At 43.6% G+C, this 17,151-nt stretch overlaps 2 protein-coding genes across 3 annotated transcripts; one reads left to right on the forward strand and one right to left on the reverse strand.

Moving 5' to 3' along the window:
- Positions 1-2,430, forward strand: smim15 (small integral membrane protein 15). 2 transcript variants are annotated; one of them, XM_038704490.1, is made up of 2 exons: positions 1-106; positions 1,705-2,430. In XM_038704490.1, exon 2 carries the CDS (start codon positions 1,736-1,738, stop codon positions 1,958-1,960), a length of 225 nt encoding a protein of 74 aa, XP_038560418.1. In that variant the 5' UTR covers positions 1-106; positions 1,705-1,735; the 3' UTR covers positions 1,961-2,430. The 2 variants fall into 2 exon arrangements, with proteins under 2 accessions (XP_038560418.1, XP_038560419.1); XM_038704491.1 differs by having other exon boundaries at positions 45-65.
- A 1,237-nt stretch (positions 2,431-3,667) lies between these two features.
- Positions 3,668-17,118, reverse strand: ndufaf2 (NADH:ubiquinone oxidoreductase complex assembly factor 2). The gene is made up of 4 exons (XM_038704489.1): positions 16,916-17,118; positions 7,611-7,700; positions 6,583-6,623; positions 3,668-4,428 (listed from the first exon to the last, which is right to left on the reverse strand). The coding sequence occupies exons 1-4, from the start codon at positions 17,028-17,030 to the stop codon at positions 4,192-4,194; spliced, it is 483 nt and encodes a 160-aa protein (XP_038560417.1). The 5' UTR covers positions 17,031-17,118; the 3' UTR covers positions 3,668-4,191.
- Between the last annotated feature and the right edge of the window lie 33 nt (positions 17,119-17,151).

A 17,151-nucleotide genomic window follows, 5' to 3' on the forward strand; every position in this document is an offset into this window, starting at 1 on the left:
CGTCATATCCAATCACGAGCGAGCAGAACCTCACCAGTTACACTTCCCGGAACAGGGAGGGGCTGGTACGTATTGCCGTGGGTATAAACACAATCTCTGCATTTTGGTGAGTTTATTTTGTGTTAGTTTTTAACGCCACTTAATTAATTTGTTAATATATTCGTTGTTGCGCTGCTTAGCCGAGAGTCACTGCTCTTGCTCCTTAAAAGTTAACGTTAGGCCGTTATAGATGGGCGGGTTAGCTAACGTTAGTGTTGCTAAGGCTAGTAGAGATGAAAATTTCGTCATCTACATCTCAGAGATTCGTATCTAACGTTAGCTTAAGCGTAGCCGCAGATACGGTGAATTTGTTTTGTGAACTTGTTTGTGTGAGATTGTAAAACATAAATAGTTTGTAACGGTTTTGTCTCTGACTGTTAAGCTAAGTATGCTAACTGCGACTCTGGTTGATGTTAGTAGTCGGGTGGTCATTAGCTATGTTATGAGTCGGAGCTATGGATGTATTACTAACGTTACTACCATGTACTAAGACTGCTATTTCACCACTTGCAGCCGTGCAGCCCAATGTGATAAGCATCAGCTGAGACACTTTTCTTTAGTTTTGCTGAGAACAGGAAGTGAATGTGATGAATATCAGTTTGGATTGGATATGACGAAATGCACTGGGATCAAATGGTTAACCCTCAGAGATTTTGGCTCACTGTTAATACAGTAATGTTATTCCTAATATTCCAGAAGTATCTCTGTGTGTATTAAGTTATTGTGGTACTGCTGCGAATCAGTGAGCAGGATCTCACTGATTCGCAGCAGCATTTATGGCAACACAGGAAGGGCAGAAAAGAGATAGACGGGAAACAAGGGAAGTGAGAGAGGGGTATGAAAGGCAGCACAACCACGACCACCAGGAAGTTACGCAATACTGCATTTTTATGTTGTTTTTTTCTTAACAACAGATAGTTCATAGACTTGTCAGGTCTTTAATAAGCCGATTAACAAGAAATCTTGTGTATGTATCTGGTTTTTAAAGACAGTTTTGGAGAGCCTTTGTCACCTTGCTTTTTTTGTGTGCCACCAATTGTCCAAAACACACATTTATTTAATGTATAATTATATGAAAGAGAGAATAGCAGTCATGCCTCACATTTGAGAAGCATGAGCCAGCAAATATTTGGTATTTTTCCTGGTGTGCTGGTGACAGTACATTTTCTGTTGATTAATTGGTTTTCCAGAAAACGCTCTATTACCTAATGTATGGTTATGAATTTGCATACACTGTGAAAGTATATTGTATCCATAACACCAACTTGCCTACTTATAATCATTGGTAGAAGGTCCTTTGTGATATCTAGATAAAAAATATATAATAATATTCAATTTTTTTATTGGCATTGCAAACTGGTATTGATATCCGACATTTTGAGATAATCAGCATCTGCCGATACCTGCACTCATGAGGCCGATATATTTTTGTACTGTAGAGAATAATGCAGTTGAATTATGTCACTTCTGACAAACTGTACCCTACTCTCCCTTAAACACAAGTCACATTTGGAAATCTATAGCCTAATCCATTGAGATATATATATATATATATATATATACATACACTAGTTGACATTCCCAAAGCAACTGTGAAAAACACTTGTACATAAACAGAAGGACTTTGCTCTGGCTATTCACTGCTTTCCCTCCCTTCACTCTCAGGTTTGATTAAGCCTCATCGTTGCTGACCAGAATGATTGACGTTCGGGAATGGGCAGAGTATGTGGTGGAGTGGGCTGCCAAAGACCCCTATGGTTTCCTCACCACTGTCATACTGGCTCTCACACCTCTCTTCATTGCCAGCGCACTGCTGTCCTGGAAACTGGCCAAGATGATCGAGGCACGTGACCGGGAACAGAAGAAAAAGCAGAAGCGTCAGGAAAACATAGCCAAGGCCAAGAGGACCAAGAAAGACTGAGCCTGTGAGGGTACAATGAGGGCATAAGAAAGGAGGAGCAACCACCATGCTCACAGCCCTCCTTACTCCAAATAATGACACAGTGCCCTTCCTTGTCCCAGCCCTACTGTCAGCACAGGGCCACTACGCCTCATGTCCGGGGTAGGAGGAGGGACACTGGCTCCACAGTGCTGAGATGGACAGTACTGCCCGGAGAAGGCTCGTCCCAGTGGGACTTCGGTCAGCAAGAGCACAGTGGTCATCTGTATGATTTTTTTCTTTAGTTTTTTTTTTTTTTTTTTTTTTTTTTTAAGAGAGGTCCGCTGATAATATTGTGCAGCTGTTGCAACACCTTGCATTCCATTGTTAGCGTCCATGTTCTGCTGAATTGACGATGTAACGAGCAATCTGGAACTTTTTCCAAGTCACTTGCAAAATATCCAAAATACTACTTTCTAATCAATAAAGTTTTCATGGTTGATAAGAAAATCGTATTTCCTCTTTGTGGATCTGATATTGGACTGGAAAAAGTATCACCAGTGTTTTTAATTCAGGGCACATAAAAAGTATTCATCCCTTTATGTTTAATTGTATTAAAACACTGAACCAGAGTGCATGTAATAAGGCTTTTATGAACTGAATGACAGAAAAGCCGTTGTCAAAATCAACAAAACTAAGCACAAAACTAGAGTAGGCAGCTGTCTTTAGAAGATGCATGAACATACCTATGTACAATAAGGGTGCCAGTTTGTAAAAAAACAGAAGACAAAGGAACATCCAAACAAGTTAGAAGAATAACATTTCCAAGGCACTGAAAATTCCTCGCAGTACAGGTAGATCAAACATAAAAAGAAAAAATATATAATTGCTGTAAAAGACCAGCTTGCTGCCAGTAGTGCCTTTTATTAAACACTGGCTTGAAGGGAGCGAACTGGAAATTGGCAGGTTTTATGTTCTGCAGAAAATTTTTGAGTTTTATATACTGCATGTTCTTAATTGAGATATATTTGAAGATTTAATTCCATTTTTTAAATTAGTATTAAAAACTAATTACATTCACTGTGATTTGTGTGAAATGAAACATTCAAAGTCCAGTTGGGCAGATATTTTTATAGGTAACAGTGATTCTAAGTACCTGAAATTTATATAAGCAGTTAAAAGTAGTTGATTCTAACAGACAGATTGAAATGATGCACATTTCTGCATAATCCTTTTCCATTTTCTTTCTCTTGAAATTGTATTCATCCTTGGGATCAGTGTACTGTCATCTCTTGCGAGCATTTAAAAAAAATTTGACTAAGTAGGAAGACCATGTTTTCAACTGCAGGATCTTAGTTCATGCTGCTCTTTTACCAAGAATCTGTAACCCTGCTGAACTCTGTGGCCAACATGCACTCTGACCTGAAGGACTACTTGCTGCGGATCAATATAATGCAACATTATTCATTCTTTTGACTGTCACAGGACCGCCTCCATAATAAAGAGGAACAGTCTTGATTTAACAATGATCTTATCTACATATTACCACAGGATTAAACATGGTTTTCTATGTTCCCCCTCAACAAACAATACTTTTCATCTCTACAATGTCAAAACATTTTCTCTGAGGGATATTGAAAAGTACTGCACACCTTCTTTGGCCCATAGCTAAATACTTGAGATCTGTTCTTCTGATTAGCATGAACTAAAACCATACTATTTATCTTTTTACTGATAGAGTCAACATCGATGTAATTAAAGCAGTCACAATTTATTGCAACTTATTTCTTACAATATACCTTATACATGATACAGTGTATTTATAGTTGCTGCACTACAACCATTTCAGTTTTTCTTTGCTTTATTAATAGACCTTCCAGCTACATCAAATCATTGCGGTCACTTTTAGTTCAGCTTCGAGATGAGGGAAGGTTATTTGTCCTGTGTATATTCAATATACACTGAGGGACTGGAAAAATAGAAACCCAATAAATAAAGTCCAATAAAACAGCCTTGAAATAAATACTTCCTCTGAAACGTATAATGCTGAATTATTTGAGACTGAGTCAGAGATGAGATGACTAAACTCAGTTAATTTCTGAGATCATAGCTTGTGATGTTGACTTGGATTGCCTTAAACTGAAAGGTGCTTCTAACATTAAATTCTCAACTTAAAGTGAAAAAGTTTCACATAAGTAGTATTTATTGCAGGTGCTTTTCTATTGGATTGTACTATACTGTACTGCAGTCTCAGTCTGTATGTGGATGTCTGTCTATTTCTTGGGCATCCAGGAGCCAGGCTGGAATGTGTTTGCAGTGCTGGTGGGGTCTTCGCTGATCTCCTGCTTGCCAAAGCTGGTGGTGGCTGCATGGCCCTTGGCCAAAGTCTTTGCAGGTGTCGCCACCAGACCTTCCTCATACTCCTTGGCCTGTAGAGCCAGATCTTTCTCCTCCACGTCCTTGGCCTTCAATTTGATCTGCTCCCTGTAAGACTCATTCTTCAGCAGCTCCTATAAAATACACAGGTGGACATACATGTATATTCAAGGTTACTGCAGTATTTACCAAATTAAGAGTTTTTAAGACCTTTTTGATACCACATAGAATGCTATTTAATCAATATTTCCTATTCATATCATTAATAGGTTAACATGACCTGGACCCAGATAAAGGCAGAAGATTGGATGAATTAACCCACTAAAAATAAAAACATTTATGTTTTTGCTACAAGTTTGATGGCACTGACTGACACTCCACAAACGGCCACCTGCGCATGCAATCCTCCGTCAAAACAATCCTACTTATAGTTTATAGATGTACAAGGTGTCCTGACAGCCTGCAACAACACACGGAAAAGTTATAACTAATGTGACTGTCAGTGGCAGGCATGAAAAAATACTTTTGTGAATGAAATTCAAGACTTTTTAATACCTTCTGAGGCCTTTTTTGTTGTTGAGGGAACCGAATTCCAGCAGATATCCTAATATTACATGTAGACTGTATATAAATAATGAGCCTTGGAGGGGGCCGGGTCTATTTTTGGTTAAAGTACAGTAAATCAATCAAATTCTTTATCATTACATTTATTCATTTTGCTGACACTTTTATCCAAAAGCGACTTACAATTGCTATTTATGTCAGAGGTTGCACACCTCTGGAGCAACTAAGGGTTAAGTATGTTGCTCTGGGACACGTTGGTGGACATGTCATAGTGGGGAGCTGAACCTGTGTCTCTCACACCAAAGGCATGCGTCTTATCCACTGTTCCATCACCACCCCCATAATACTGAGCCAACCCGGCTCATTAATTTACAACATTGCCCACTATGGCTACCCAGATATATTAAAAGGGATAGCGGGACAGACTGGACAAAGAGTATGGCAAAATCTCTGATGCTTGACAAATTTATCGGGAACCTTCAAACTGTCCTGCAAAACCCTTCCTTAATCAACTGCCTCTGTTTTGTCTTAGAGCAAGGCGCAGAAAGGCAACTGCTCACTACTCAAAAGTAGGAGAGACATGAAGTTGCAGTGGGCACCTTCCCGGAACAAATGTGTGGATCTATCGAGCATGAAGTAGGGCATTTAATAGAAAAAGAACAAGCAGGTTCAGTTAACCTATACTGGTCCAATAAACCCTGGTTAAAAATGTAGTGCTTGGAACGGATTGGTAAACTAACATGACAGGAGGCATTTGCAATATAAACACCCATTCCAGCTCATGGACACTATTATAACCTGAATACAATCCACCGGTGGAATACTTAACCACTTGAGCCACAGCTAGTGTGTCCAGTAATGTTAGCCTCTCCTAGCATGGGAAACCAGAAAGGAAGGGAGGACCGGGCATAGTGCTGTTGTGTGTTGGCAGAACTGAAGGACTGGAAAAGAGAGAGGAGAGCCCTGGCCAAAAAGCCCCGCTTTGGGGAGGGAGACAAACATACTGAGCTGCTTTTCCAGCCTGTTAATGACAGGATTTAATCCAATCAATTTATGTCGGCTTGGACCGGGAAGAGAGGGAGCGTGACAAGGGGTAGGGTAATGTGCTGGGAGTGAAGCCTTGGCCACATCAACACTGTCCAGCTGTCGATGGCAGCTATTGGGCAGACGCAAGGCAGAAAATTGGAAGAGAATGTTCTGGCAACAGAGGCAGGGGATGGCACTGGCCACTGGCAGGGAGAGAGGACAGAGAGATAGAAAGAGTGCCTGAGTACTGGCCTTCCAAGGGATTTCCTATAGACCCACATTTCAGCGGCCAAATAATTTCCAGCATTCTCACATTTAAAGAGCAATAAACCCAGTGAGAGGTACACGAGGGGAAAAACTGCACTCCTTCACCATTCCCATCTTGGAGACTGCCAGAAATAAAACACAAAAAGCCGAGATGCAGGCTTTTGCTGGGAAAAAAAAAGAAAGTAAACTAGGACATGGTGTCAGTGAGCCCCTTGTTCATAGGCTGTCTTTGCTCTCCGTCTCGCCATCAATGCACTTCAGCTGCTGTTTATTTTAACACCTGTCCCCCAAAGTTCCAGCATTCAGTTCGAAACTGTAAGATAAAACAAATAAAAGCCTTTCCTCCCCGTCTTTGCTTCTTTCCCTCCCTTGTAACCAGTCCCCCAGAGTCCAACCATCAGCACAGCGGGGAGGCTTTGGGGGGGGCGTACCTCGATGGAGGGGGGCTCCTTCCGTCTGCCTCGGATCCAAGCTGGAGGAGGAGGGAGGAGGAGGAGAGGAGGAAAAAAGAAGAGTGAGAACACCCACACAAACATACACTGCACAACAACAAAACCTGCAGTCATATTTAAAGGCTGCGGCTATAGCATCAGGTTTAGGGCACTACAGTAGCTCAGCGCAAGTACTGAGTAACCAAGCTAGTCGGGAAATGGTATCCAGGGTTTTCAGTTTGTTTTGTTTCATTTCACTAAATCAAGCTACAGGGGAAAATGCGGAATGGTAAAACATCCACGATCAACTCAAAACACTGATACCACTTTAGTCTAGGCTGAGAAGGGCCACTGAGTGTTGTGTCTCAGAAGAGAAAGCGTGGATCTGCTCTGATCTTTGAATTTGAAAGTACACACTCTGCCATTATCCATCAGCGCCTCTGTCCTTCTTTCTCCTCCTGAGCAGAACTGTGTCTGTCTGTCATCTCTTTTCATTTCTTTTTAAGGACCTCTATTTTGGCTGAGCTGCCTGTACAGCAGAACAGGTTAAAGGGAGCCAGAAAGAGGGAGAGAGAGAGAGAGATTTTCTAACTCTTCCTCCAGCTAGCGCAGGGATTCTGGGCCTCTTTTATCCCTTTCTTATTTGCATCCTGATGAAAATGCATGAGGGATGGGGCGAAGCAGGATGAGGGGTTTAAGGTGGATAAAGCCAGTCTGAGACAGAGGGAACAGTTTGTATCCAGTTGTAAGAAATTTGAAACACTATTTTATGGTACGGTTGTATAACACCAGCAGAAGGCGTCTTTGATAAACTCATGAATATGCTTTTCCCAGCCCCCATCTCGCAGTAAAAAAAAAAAAGAAGAAAGAAAATCAATGGATTAGTCTAGTCCCCAATAGATGCAGCCCTGAATTTGTTATTCCATTTTATTTGTGCAGCACTTTGTGTACTCTTTTGTTAACATTGTCATTTATTAATGATAGTGATAGTTAAAGTATGTAACTGTGACGCTGCAGTCCAGACTTACCGTCCCACTCCATGGGAATGCTGCCTTCTATGTATTCATATTCTGTAGGATTGGCTGCCACTACCATACGCTTGGCACGGACGGGCCTTCCTGGGAAACCCAAAAAAAAAAAAAGCAAGAATGAGATGGAGATGCTTAAAAATGATGCATACAAAACGCAAAGGAATACAAACAAAACACAAAGAGACGCAGACACAATGCTCCCCGTCTCCTGCTCGCAACAGACGCACAGATACAGACAGACACACAAATACACAGAGGGATGACAGCACTGTGACAGGCCATGGATGATTACCTCGTGGCCCTCGGGCCCTTCTCCTCAGATCTCGCTGAGTGGCTCCAAATCTGGGCTAAGCCTTTATGCAAATCAACGTCCCTTTAACCCAACCAACCACAGCCCCCCTCACTGACAACCTCTTCCAATCACAGCGCTCTGGCTAACAATGCCCTCCAAAATCAACATCAAGCCGAGCAGGAGACAAAAGAGGTCAGATATCACAGAGAACAGGAGAGGCACGAGCTGCGCGGAATATTAAGTGCTCCTTTCCCTATCTGTATACAGCACGACGCTCGCTAGCAGCAAGGCCACCGCCAATTATTTTGGTCGAATCTGCTGATTAGACAAGTTTGGCTGGCACACAATGACATGGAGACGGAGGTAGGGTGGGTGGTAAGGGGGGGGGGGGTCGAGAGAAATAGAGACAGAATAAGAGACGGCGAGGGAATTAAAAAGAGCCAGTTGTGTTGCATCTTTGTGTGGTGCTACAAAGCTCCATACAGTGTTCACTAATAACAAGCGCTGTGTTTCCATAGTTTCTCCTCGCAGGTAGCCGGGTGTCCATCCATCGCTCCCATCCCTCTGAGAAATGATGAGGCAAGGAAGGAGGGGGGGGGGGGGGGGAGAGAGAGAATGATGCATGGCAAACATGGCTAGGAGGAGAGAAATGGATGGGCAAGGAAAACAACACGCTCCAAAACACAGACAATCTGTCAGGATTCCATCACCGTTTCTCCGCAGCTGACTGGGCATGGACAAATGGAGGCAACCACCTCCATGCACACTGCAGACTGATGGCCTTAATGTTTACCACAGCCATAACAGATAGCTATGGCACAGGGATGGATGAATGACGGCACTCACAAGTAGCTAAGCGCATTTACGTAATAAAATTTGATGTGTTCGGTTTTATTCCACTCTTTCTATTGGAGAAAAAATCATTATGCCTTATGAGGATGATTCCTTTCCATACTTTATCCAGCCTATATAGTAATCAGGTCAGCTAATTAGGCTAGGATTGCTTTGGTTCTGCTTTGGTTCCCACTAGATTGTCACTATAGGGCCTCACAGGCTCCAGCTCTGCAGCTTTGGTTTTGTGATATCCAGGTTTGACAAAAACACTGCATTCTCTCTCCACATCTCCAAAGATGGCCCAGCAATGCGTAAAACATAATCTATGATATTCAGATTTGTGTATGTGTATGCCTTCAAATGTCTTCTAAGAAACGGTTTCCTAGAAACCCCATCACATTAGCAGAACATAAACAACTGCCAGCAAAAGACTGTTATCCAGGCAACACTAACAAATACATTTAACAGGTATGCTAATTATAACAGTTCGTATCCATATTTGCATTGGGTGTGGGTGGCAGCGGACTGAAAGGGTACAGTCCCCACAAGCAATGTGCTTAGCTACAACTAATGCCTAACTAATAAGCATAAAGTGAGGCACCCACTTTTTCTCTGTCTCGCTCTCTTCACTAGGTCGCATCTCCCGCTCTACTCTCTGTCACACTCCAACATGGCTCTCCTCTTGTCTTGTTGCTTTTGCAGCATGACTAAACCCTTTCCACCATGGCTTTTATCCTAGGATTTGAATAACAAATACAGTATGTACATATATTTATGAAACACGGCTGATCCTCCCACCACATACACATTGTAAGGAGGCTTGCCAGTCTGATTGGGGTGAATCTCGCTCTCTTGGTAATCTCTGATCTGGGACAACTGCAGAAAAAAAAAAAAAAAACAACAACACACGGGCCAAGGATGTATACCATCTACTACAAAAGTTCAAAAGAAACACACCACTTCTCTAAAAAAAATAAAAATCTAATTACCTCACAGGAGCTGATGTAAGAATGAAAAAAACAAATGTGCAAACTTAGCAACAGCAACAACCTTGCAGTTGTTCAAATCAAACAACCTACCTGATTTCAAAGCATTATTTTCTTAATTAACAATTTAATCTAATATTCCTTACTCTGTCTGACCAACAGTCAGAAAAACCCCAAAAGTAAGTTTTTGTTTTGCAATGACGGAGAAACAATGGGGAAAAGCAACAATCTAATCAGTGTTACAGCTGTTCAAATCCCAAAACAAAACAGAATGCAAACACAAAACTAGCATGAAGAGGAAAAAAAACTTTATTATTCCATTTTTATATTATTTTTCAAATTATCAGGTTAGCCATTTAGTCTCTGAAATCCAGATACCATACCGGAGTACAATGCGATGCCTTAAAACTCAACTAAAGTCATGTCAGCTTGATTAATGTCGCTTGAAATCTTCACATTAAGATTTAATGTTTTGGATTTCACTTGAAAAACATAATTCAGTTGATTATCAGCACAGTCACTACTTAATTCTTCTAATGGCCGACTAAGTGAATTATATGGTCTTATTGTTAGCTTCTTACAGTGTATGGAGAGAGATATGAAAGGTGTTAGGAGCTCTCAGCGGGCCGCCTTGTGACAGGTCTGCCTTCTCATCACTCACTAGGGGAAATCTACTTACCACACACACACACACACACACACACACACACGCGCGCTAGAGAGCAGGCAGATTAACCTGAGGGACAGGAGCGAGGACGCTGCCTCTTACCGTGAAGGACAAACTCAGCACTGCGTCTGAGAGGGGGAGGGGCCAGCGGCAGGAGGAATGAAAATCCCAGTGCATAAATATTCATGAGCCATCTCACCTGTCTGAGCACAACTCATCTGTGAGCCTAGCTGTGAAACTTGGGGGGGGAGGGGGGGCAGGGAGGCAGGGAGGCAGGATGGGTAAGGGGGTTGCCGTGGTAGCCGGATCAGCAGCCAATCCAATGGCAGGAACGCCTATCCTTCCCGTTCATTACAATAAGACGTGATGCGCTCTGAGGGCTGCTCTTTGAACCCTGAACACACCCCGCTAAACTCCATCACCTGCCTCAACACACACACACACACACACACACACACACACACACACACACACACACACGCGCGCGCAACTTCACACATCAGCTCCCAGGTGAGTACTGCTGGGGGCGACCTGAGGTTTTTCACCTCCACTATGTCATTCAGGGTGTCTTGGGCTGTCTCTCTCGCGGTGTGCACTCCTTCTTTGATTACAGATGCAGATGTCAGGGGAACACACTTCGATTGGCAACACCCAGGTACGGAGAACCCTAAAATACACAGACATGACGGCACAGAATGCATCTCTGCATCTGTCTCCCACTGGACCAATGTGTTGACAATGTCCTCGTCACCAACAGCGATGTCTGTCCTGAGAAACACCATGTTCACTTGTCTCTGAACAGACTGCACCGCTTGCAACAGCAGAGCATCCATCAACTCCAGCTCTCCCTCACAATAGACAGAGGAAAAGAGCAGCTGTTTCAGTCTTCATGGTTGTGCGAGGTAAAGCAGCGACTTTTAAGCCTGACACTGTGGTGGAACAAAAAGCCGTCCTGAAGCAGTGAGCCCCATCAGGCCTGGATTGAGCCTAGCTTATTCGTCTCCTGCTGAGCTGTGTTCTGTAGAGGGACTGGGGACCAGTACATGAATGGTAACGGACAGCTTTATGAAGACGGAGTGATCTGATAAGCATCAGCGATACAAGGGCAACCAGGTACCCTGACACCCTCTTCCTCTCTCTCTCTCTCCAATCTCTTTCCATTGAAAGAAAAATGGATGGGATGTGTGAGGCCTGTAACCATGGTTACCCATTAGCCTCGAGCCTGGTGACGCGGGATGAGGTTTAGAGGGAAAAGGCCAGCTGTTTTTTTGTTTTTTTTGTTGCATTAGTTCTGGTGAGAGGAGGAGCTTACGCATAAAGTAGGGTGCTGCTGCTGGGTTTTTTTATTCAGCCCTCATTCGGTTTGTCCCTGCCGCTGTCGATCCCGCTGAGGCTTGAGTGACTCACGGCAGAAGAGAGGAGAATAATTCATATAAAAAGTAATATCATGCTGAAAAGAATTCTATGATTTCCCCTGTGTGTTACTTACTAAATGCAGGCGTACTCGAGGGTGGAAGGGATCCTTTAGCCCCTTCCACTTAAGACCACCCATCCTCTTGAAGTCTCTTCCCTGCCCGATGGGGTATAGAAAAGGACCGTGGCGAGCCAGAAAGTCAGCGTCCTTTGTCAGGCTGTGGAGCAGTGAGCACCCCCCTCCACCGCTTCCTCCACGCTCCTCTGAGGCCCATGCTTGTGATGTCCATACACCAAGCTGTCCACCCCTTTTCCATTCACCTCCATCACTCTCATCCAACCCCCTTCCTTTTCCTTCCATTGCACCTTCAGCCCCCCCACTCTCTCTCTCTCCATTAACCTACCTCCACCTTCTCTCTCTCCCCCTCTATCTGTCTGCCTGTTCCACCCACTCATTTCACCCTCTTTCTGTCAGAAACCCTCCTTTCACTTTCATTCTCTCCATTCTTCCCCCCACTCTATAATTTCACCCCATATGTCAGCATCCCCCTTGTTCTTTGTCACTCACTTTCTATACCCCACCTTTTTTTCTCCCCACCCTCTGTGAGTCTCCCTCGGCCTTATCTCAGCTCCCTTACTCCAAGCCTTATTTCTCTCTGCCTGTCTGCTTTATTATAATATTCTGAATTGAATAAGCAGCGGTGGGCTTCAGGAGTTGTCAGTCTTTCTGGCTGACTTTCTGACAGACAAGGAGCCCCAAGGTGTCAAATCACCCCGCTGGCCATCTGACCAGAGAGAGACACAAATGCATTGGAAAGTGAATCCCATCCAGGCCAATATGTATTTGATTAATTTGTTACCGTCTTTCTGTTCGATGAATCCTCAACCCTTTATGATTGCTTACCAAACAGCGAATGCGTTTGCAGAAGGTAGGAACAAACACATTCATATAGGTTGTGAAACAGGTAGAGTCTGAAATGCATACAGATGCAGCTGTAGATAAGCAGTGTTTAACAGACCTGCAAAATGCTTAAACTACTCGTATTGGAGCTAGGCCCGTTTGTAATGTTCTGTCATAAGAAACAAATGTGCCCGTTTCCCATTTTCAGCATCTATCTTTTCAAATGCATTTTTAATGAAGTTGTTATGCCACTCCATGATGTTCCCCCACATACAAATACAGACTTGGCAATCAGTATACAGAAAGATGAGCTAAACCCACTTGGTTTCCCTGTAATGACTAAACAACCTTCACTTAAACCCTTGCATTGGAAAGCTGCTGATCAATTAACATGATTTACTGTTGCCACTCTGGACATAGGCGTTCCATGGTAAACACTGACTCGCTGTCCTACTGTAGGATAGACCTTCCTTCATCACACCCTGGGGATGACTTGTGGCAGAATAAACAGCCATTTGGACCCTCGTCTCTCTCCGCTGTGACTCTTTCCATGGAAATATGCGGCTTGAATCAACGCTCTGATGACACACAGCCATCTGTTGTTGTGTTAAGTGTGTTTGGGCATGAAGTGGAGAGAAAACACACAAACGCAGACATTTTTTTTTCGAAATACAAAGCAGATACAAATGCATGCATGCACACACACACAGTGTGTAGTTGCAATGCCACACAAACACATATACACAATCACAGATGCACACACTAGTACAAAAACAACACACGCACGCACCTCCTCTCTCAGTCCCCAGAGTCACCCATCCTGAAATAGCAGAACTGAGGCCTTTTCAGTTTTTCACTTCATAGAACAGAGCTGGGGAATCAAATAAATAATAGACAAAGAGAGAGGGATAGTGATAGGACGACAAGTCAATGCATCTTTTCTCTGCAACAGCGTGGTGCACCTCTGAAGAACCTCCGAGTCCCTTCCATTCTCCACACAGTGGAGAGGACCAATAGATTAAAACTGCATGGCACACACTGCTAAAATGAATAGCGCTAAAAATACATCCTTTTCACTGAGACATGAAAGGAAACTGCCTTTCCCCTGTCCAGTATTGAACAGCCATTGATTCCAAGACAAAGGCTACACCTCCTCAAAGAGGTAAGAAAAATAGCAATCATACAGGCAATTATTTTCAAATGTGCCTGCAGCGGCCGATAATGTCAGCGCACCTCTCTTCCTAAATAAAGGGAGGGAAGGCAGGCGTCAAAGCTGCAGGCCCACTGGTGAAGACGAATGAGCCCATCCACAGAATGCTTTGCTTTCATCTGGGCAGCATGACACGTTGCCCCATGCAGTTTGAGGCCGAGCTGGGCCTGGGGGACAAACTCATACAGAAAGAAAGAAGAATATAGATTCTCTATTCAGCTCTGTGGAGCTAACACCAAGGCAAAGACCTTCTAAAGACCAATGGCCACATTGCCATTGGCTTTCTCTTGTAGCCCTGCCATAGACAACAATCACTGGGGCTCCACAGCCTATAGCATAGTTCTCTCTATGGGGGCAGCAGCACACAGTAGGCCTCTTTAGCTGGATTCTTTCTAAAGACAGAGACAGACTTTCTCTCTCTAGGCGTGTACTTCACAATCAGGCCTTTTCATTTTGATGTGCAGCAGCATCTGAGGACAGGGGGGATAGAGAGCTCTCTGCTGGGTCTAGCCCTCCACACTGCTGAACTACTCTAATGTTGCGAATTGAAATCTTCACTGGACTGGTTTCAAAGGAGGAAAACAAGAGGCAGCAACGGAGGGGCGGGGCAAGGGAACGAAGGGTTGGAGGCATATAAAGAGGTCAACCTAAGGAGAAATCTGGGCAGTTGTTGAGATCAGATAGGACAGATTCACATAAAACGAGGAGTTTTTTTCTTTTATTGTTCTGTCTCAGCAGCCATTACCGTCCTCATACATAGCCCACCACACACGGAATTGCTTACGCCCCAGTTTTCTAAAGTTAACAGATTGAGAGAGGTAGAAAATGGGAGCAGCAAAGCATGGATAAAGGTAGAGAGGGATTGACTGAACACTAGGGATGGACAAATGAATACAAGAAAAGGGTAGAGTTGCGAAAGAGAAAGAGAGCGAGAGAGGAAGAGGAGAGAGAGTCTTCACCTACTTCAACCACTACTCATGTGCTGCAGTGGAAAGCCCTGCGGTCCATGCCTTAAGGCCCTGAGCCCACGCTCGGCCTATCAGTTTAAGATCAAAAAGAGCTCGCTTTAGCAAGACATATGGACTGAATAATGCATCTGCTTTATTTCCGCAAGGCTGGACAGGGTGAGTGGCAAATAAAAAAAGGGAAACGTGTGCGCCATATATTTGTATTTGTTTATAATGAATGTATGTTTAAGTCTGTGTATATGCATGTCTTGCCTCTATGAAGTTATTTGTTCAGAACCAGTTTTTCTACAGGCCAACTAGCCTCTCCACGGTGTCAGTCATTGCGATTGGACAGTGAATCCGGTAGCCTGTAGCGTGCAAGAAAATGGCCTTCTGTGATGTCTCATTTGAATAGTCTGACAGCCAGGGGTGGAGGAGCAGCCTTGTAATGAATTATAAATACGAGGTGGGCGCAAGTTTCCCTTGCAAACTGCTGAGAAAAGGTGAAGCACAAAGTCAAGTTCAGTCAGAAAGAAATCAGGCTTGCAAACTGCCAGAGGTCATTCCCTCTCCAGCAAAACAAAAAAATAAAACAGCCTGGTTTTGCCCTCAAAGAAAAGTACCACTGAATGTATGCAGTGTATGATATCTACTCGGCCTATGCCCGTCAAAGAAAGGCTTTTTCTAAGCTGTATGATGTGACACCAAGAGAGGGAGACAAACACAAGCATGTGTGGGCGGGATACAATTTTTCCCAGATTACTGCTGTGTAGTGCAGTTTCACAATCATGCAAACACAGTATCTGGAAAGGGAGTGAACTCTGCTCAGGCATTATCATTTTGGCAAATATCATGAGACATAACCTTTTGTTACTAATGAACCAAAAGTGAGTGGCTGGTTAACCAGCAGTATCATGTCTGGAGCAGGCAAAGGTTGTGCTCTTTGAAGTGTGACCCCTGACCTGTGGCCTATAGTCTGGGTAGGACCCCTGCTGATGAGGATGATTTAAGGAGGAAAAGGGAGGGGGAATTGGGATTTCTAGTCTGGATTCTGTTAATGAATTAAACTAGGATAGACAGGACTTACGCAAACTTTGTGCATCACTGCGTTTCCCCAAAAATGAGTTAATGTGCAGGTGTGGGTATGACACATAATTGCTGGAAATTTCCACAATGTGTTTTTGTTTGTGTTTTGTCATCTGATAAAAGTGACAGTCAGTCATGTCACCATGTCCTTCTTGTAAACACCTCACAGAAAGCATGTTGTGTTTCTCAAATTAAGAAAAGCAGCTGTGCCAAGGGCACCACCAAACCTCCTTTCCGTTTATTGACATTAGTCATCATAATGGCTGACACCTCCCCATCTTCCTGTCCTAGACACACTTCTTTAGGACACTCAGTGAGAAAGACAGGACAACTGGAGAAGGACTCACAGCAAGCCCCGGCATTGAGTGTCCAAGGCCAATGAGCACGTCCTTGGCCTTCTAACAGTCAGAGATGGTGTGAAGGAAGGACAGCAATGGCATCCCACCATGGATTGGCCTGATGACACAGTTCTACTGCTTGGCTTGAGCATTACATACTGTACCACTGCCATGTCTCAGTAGGGATATATGACCTCCTTCTAAATCCTCATCACAGACAAGTAATCATTTGGTTTGCACCAGTGGAGGGCTCTTTCCTCTTTGAAGGCCAGTGACAGTGGCGCTGCCATCATTATGCCACGTGATTTTGTCCCCCAAAATCAGTCAAATGTTTACTGCAGTAAGCTGCATTAAATATATACCAATAAATCTTATTAAATACAATAAAAAAGATAAAGTTTTTATTGAGGCGGTTGCTCCATCTAGTGGCGAGTTTTAAAAAAATACTAAAATCATATCAGCAGCAACACATTTTAGGAAGGAGGGAAGAGCGTTGGTAACGTTACATGCACAATTCAAAATACATAACGCTGGCTGGAACATCAAGATTTAAAAAGCTTTCTTCATTTGTATGCGTGGATCAAGATCATAAACGAATTCACGACTGGCTCAACGCGGCTAAACTTACCTGTCCATGTCTTCTGTTCTGGGATAAAGTAATATTTATTCCCCAAATGATCTGTCCCGACGTGGTCGCGGACTATTCCAAACGTACGCCGTAAAACGCCGGTAATCCTGCTCATCTTTACGGGATAACCCCGAAGGTTATGGGGAGTATTGTGTCTCCCTTGTTAGCTGTCTGCCCTCTCACGGGGTTGTTTATGTAAGTGTTCGTGGGGGGGAGGGGGGCAATAAACTGTTTTG

Source organism: Micropterus salmoides, unplaced genomic scaffold (genome assembly GCF_014851395.1).
Source record: "Micropterus salmoides isolate LMB-PRFRI ecotype aquatic unplaced genomic scaffold, ASM1485139v1 Ms_hic_scaffold_7, whole genome shotgun sequence".
Classification (NCBI taxonomy): domain Eukaryota; kingdom Metazoa; phylum Chordata; class Actinopteri; order Centrarchiformes; family Centrarchidae; genus Micropterus; species Micropterus salmoides.

Coding starts and splice junctions, on each gene's coding strand:
- smim15 (XM_038704490.1), top strand. CDS start 1,736: ATGATTGACGTTCGGGAATGGGCAGAGTATGTGGTGGAGTGGGCTGCC.
- ndufaf2 (XM_038704489.1), bottom strand. CDS start 17,030: ATGAGCAGGATTACCGGCGTTTTACGGCGTACGTTTGGAATAGTCCGC. Junction 7,701..16,915: donor AGAACAGAAGACATGGACAG/GTAAGTTTAGCC, acceptor TGGGTTTCCCAG/GAAGGCCCGTCCGTGCCAAG. Junction 6,624..7,610: donor CATTCCCATGGAGTGGGACG/GTAAGTCTGGAC, acceptor CTCCTCCTCCAG/CTTGGATCCGAGGCAGACGG.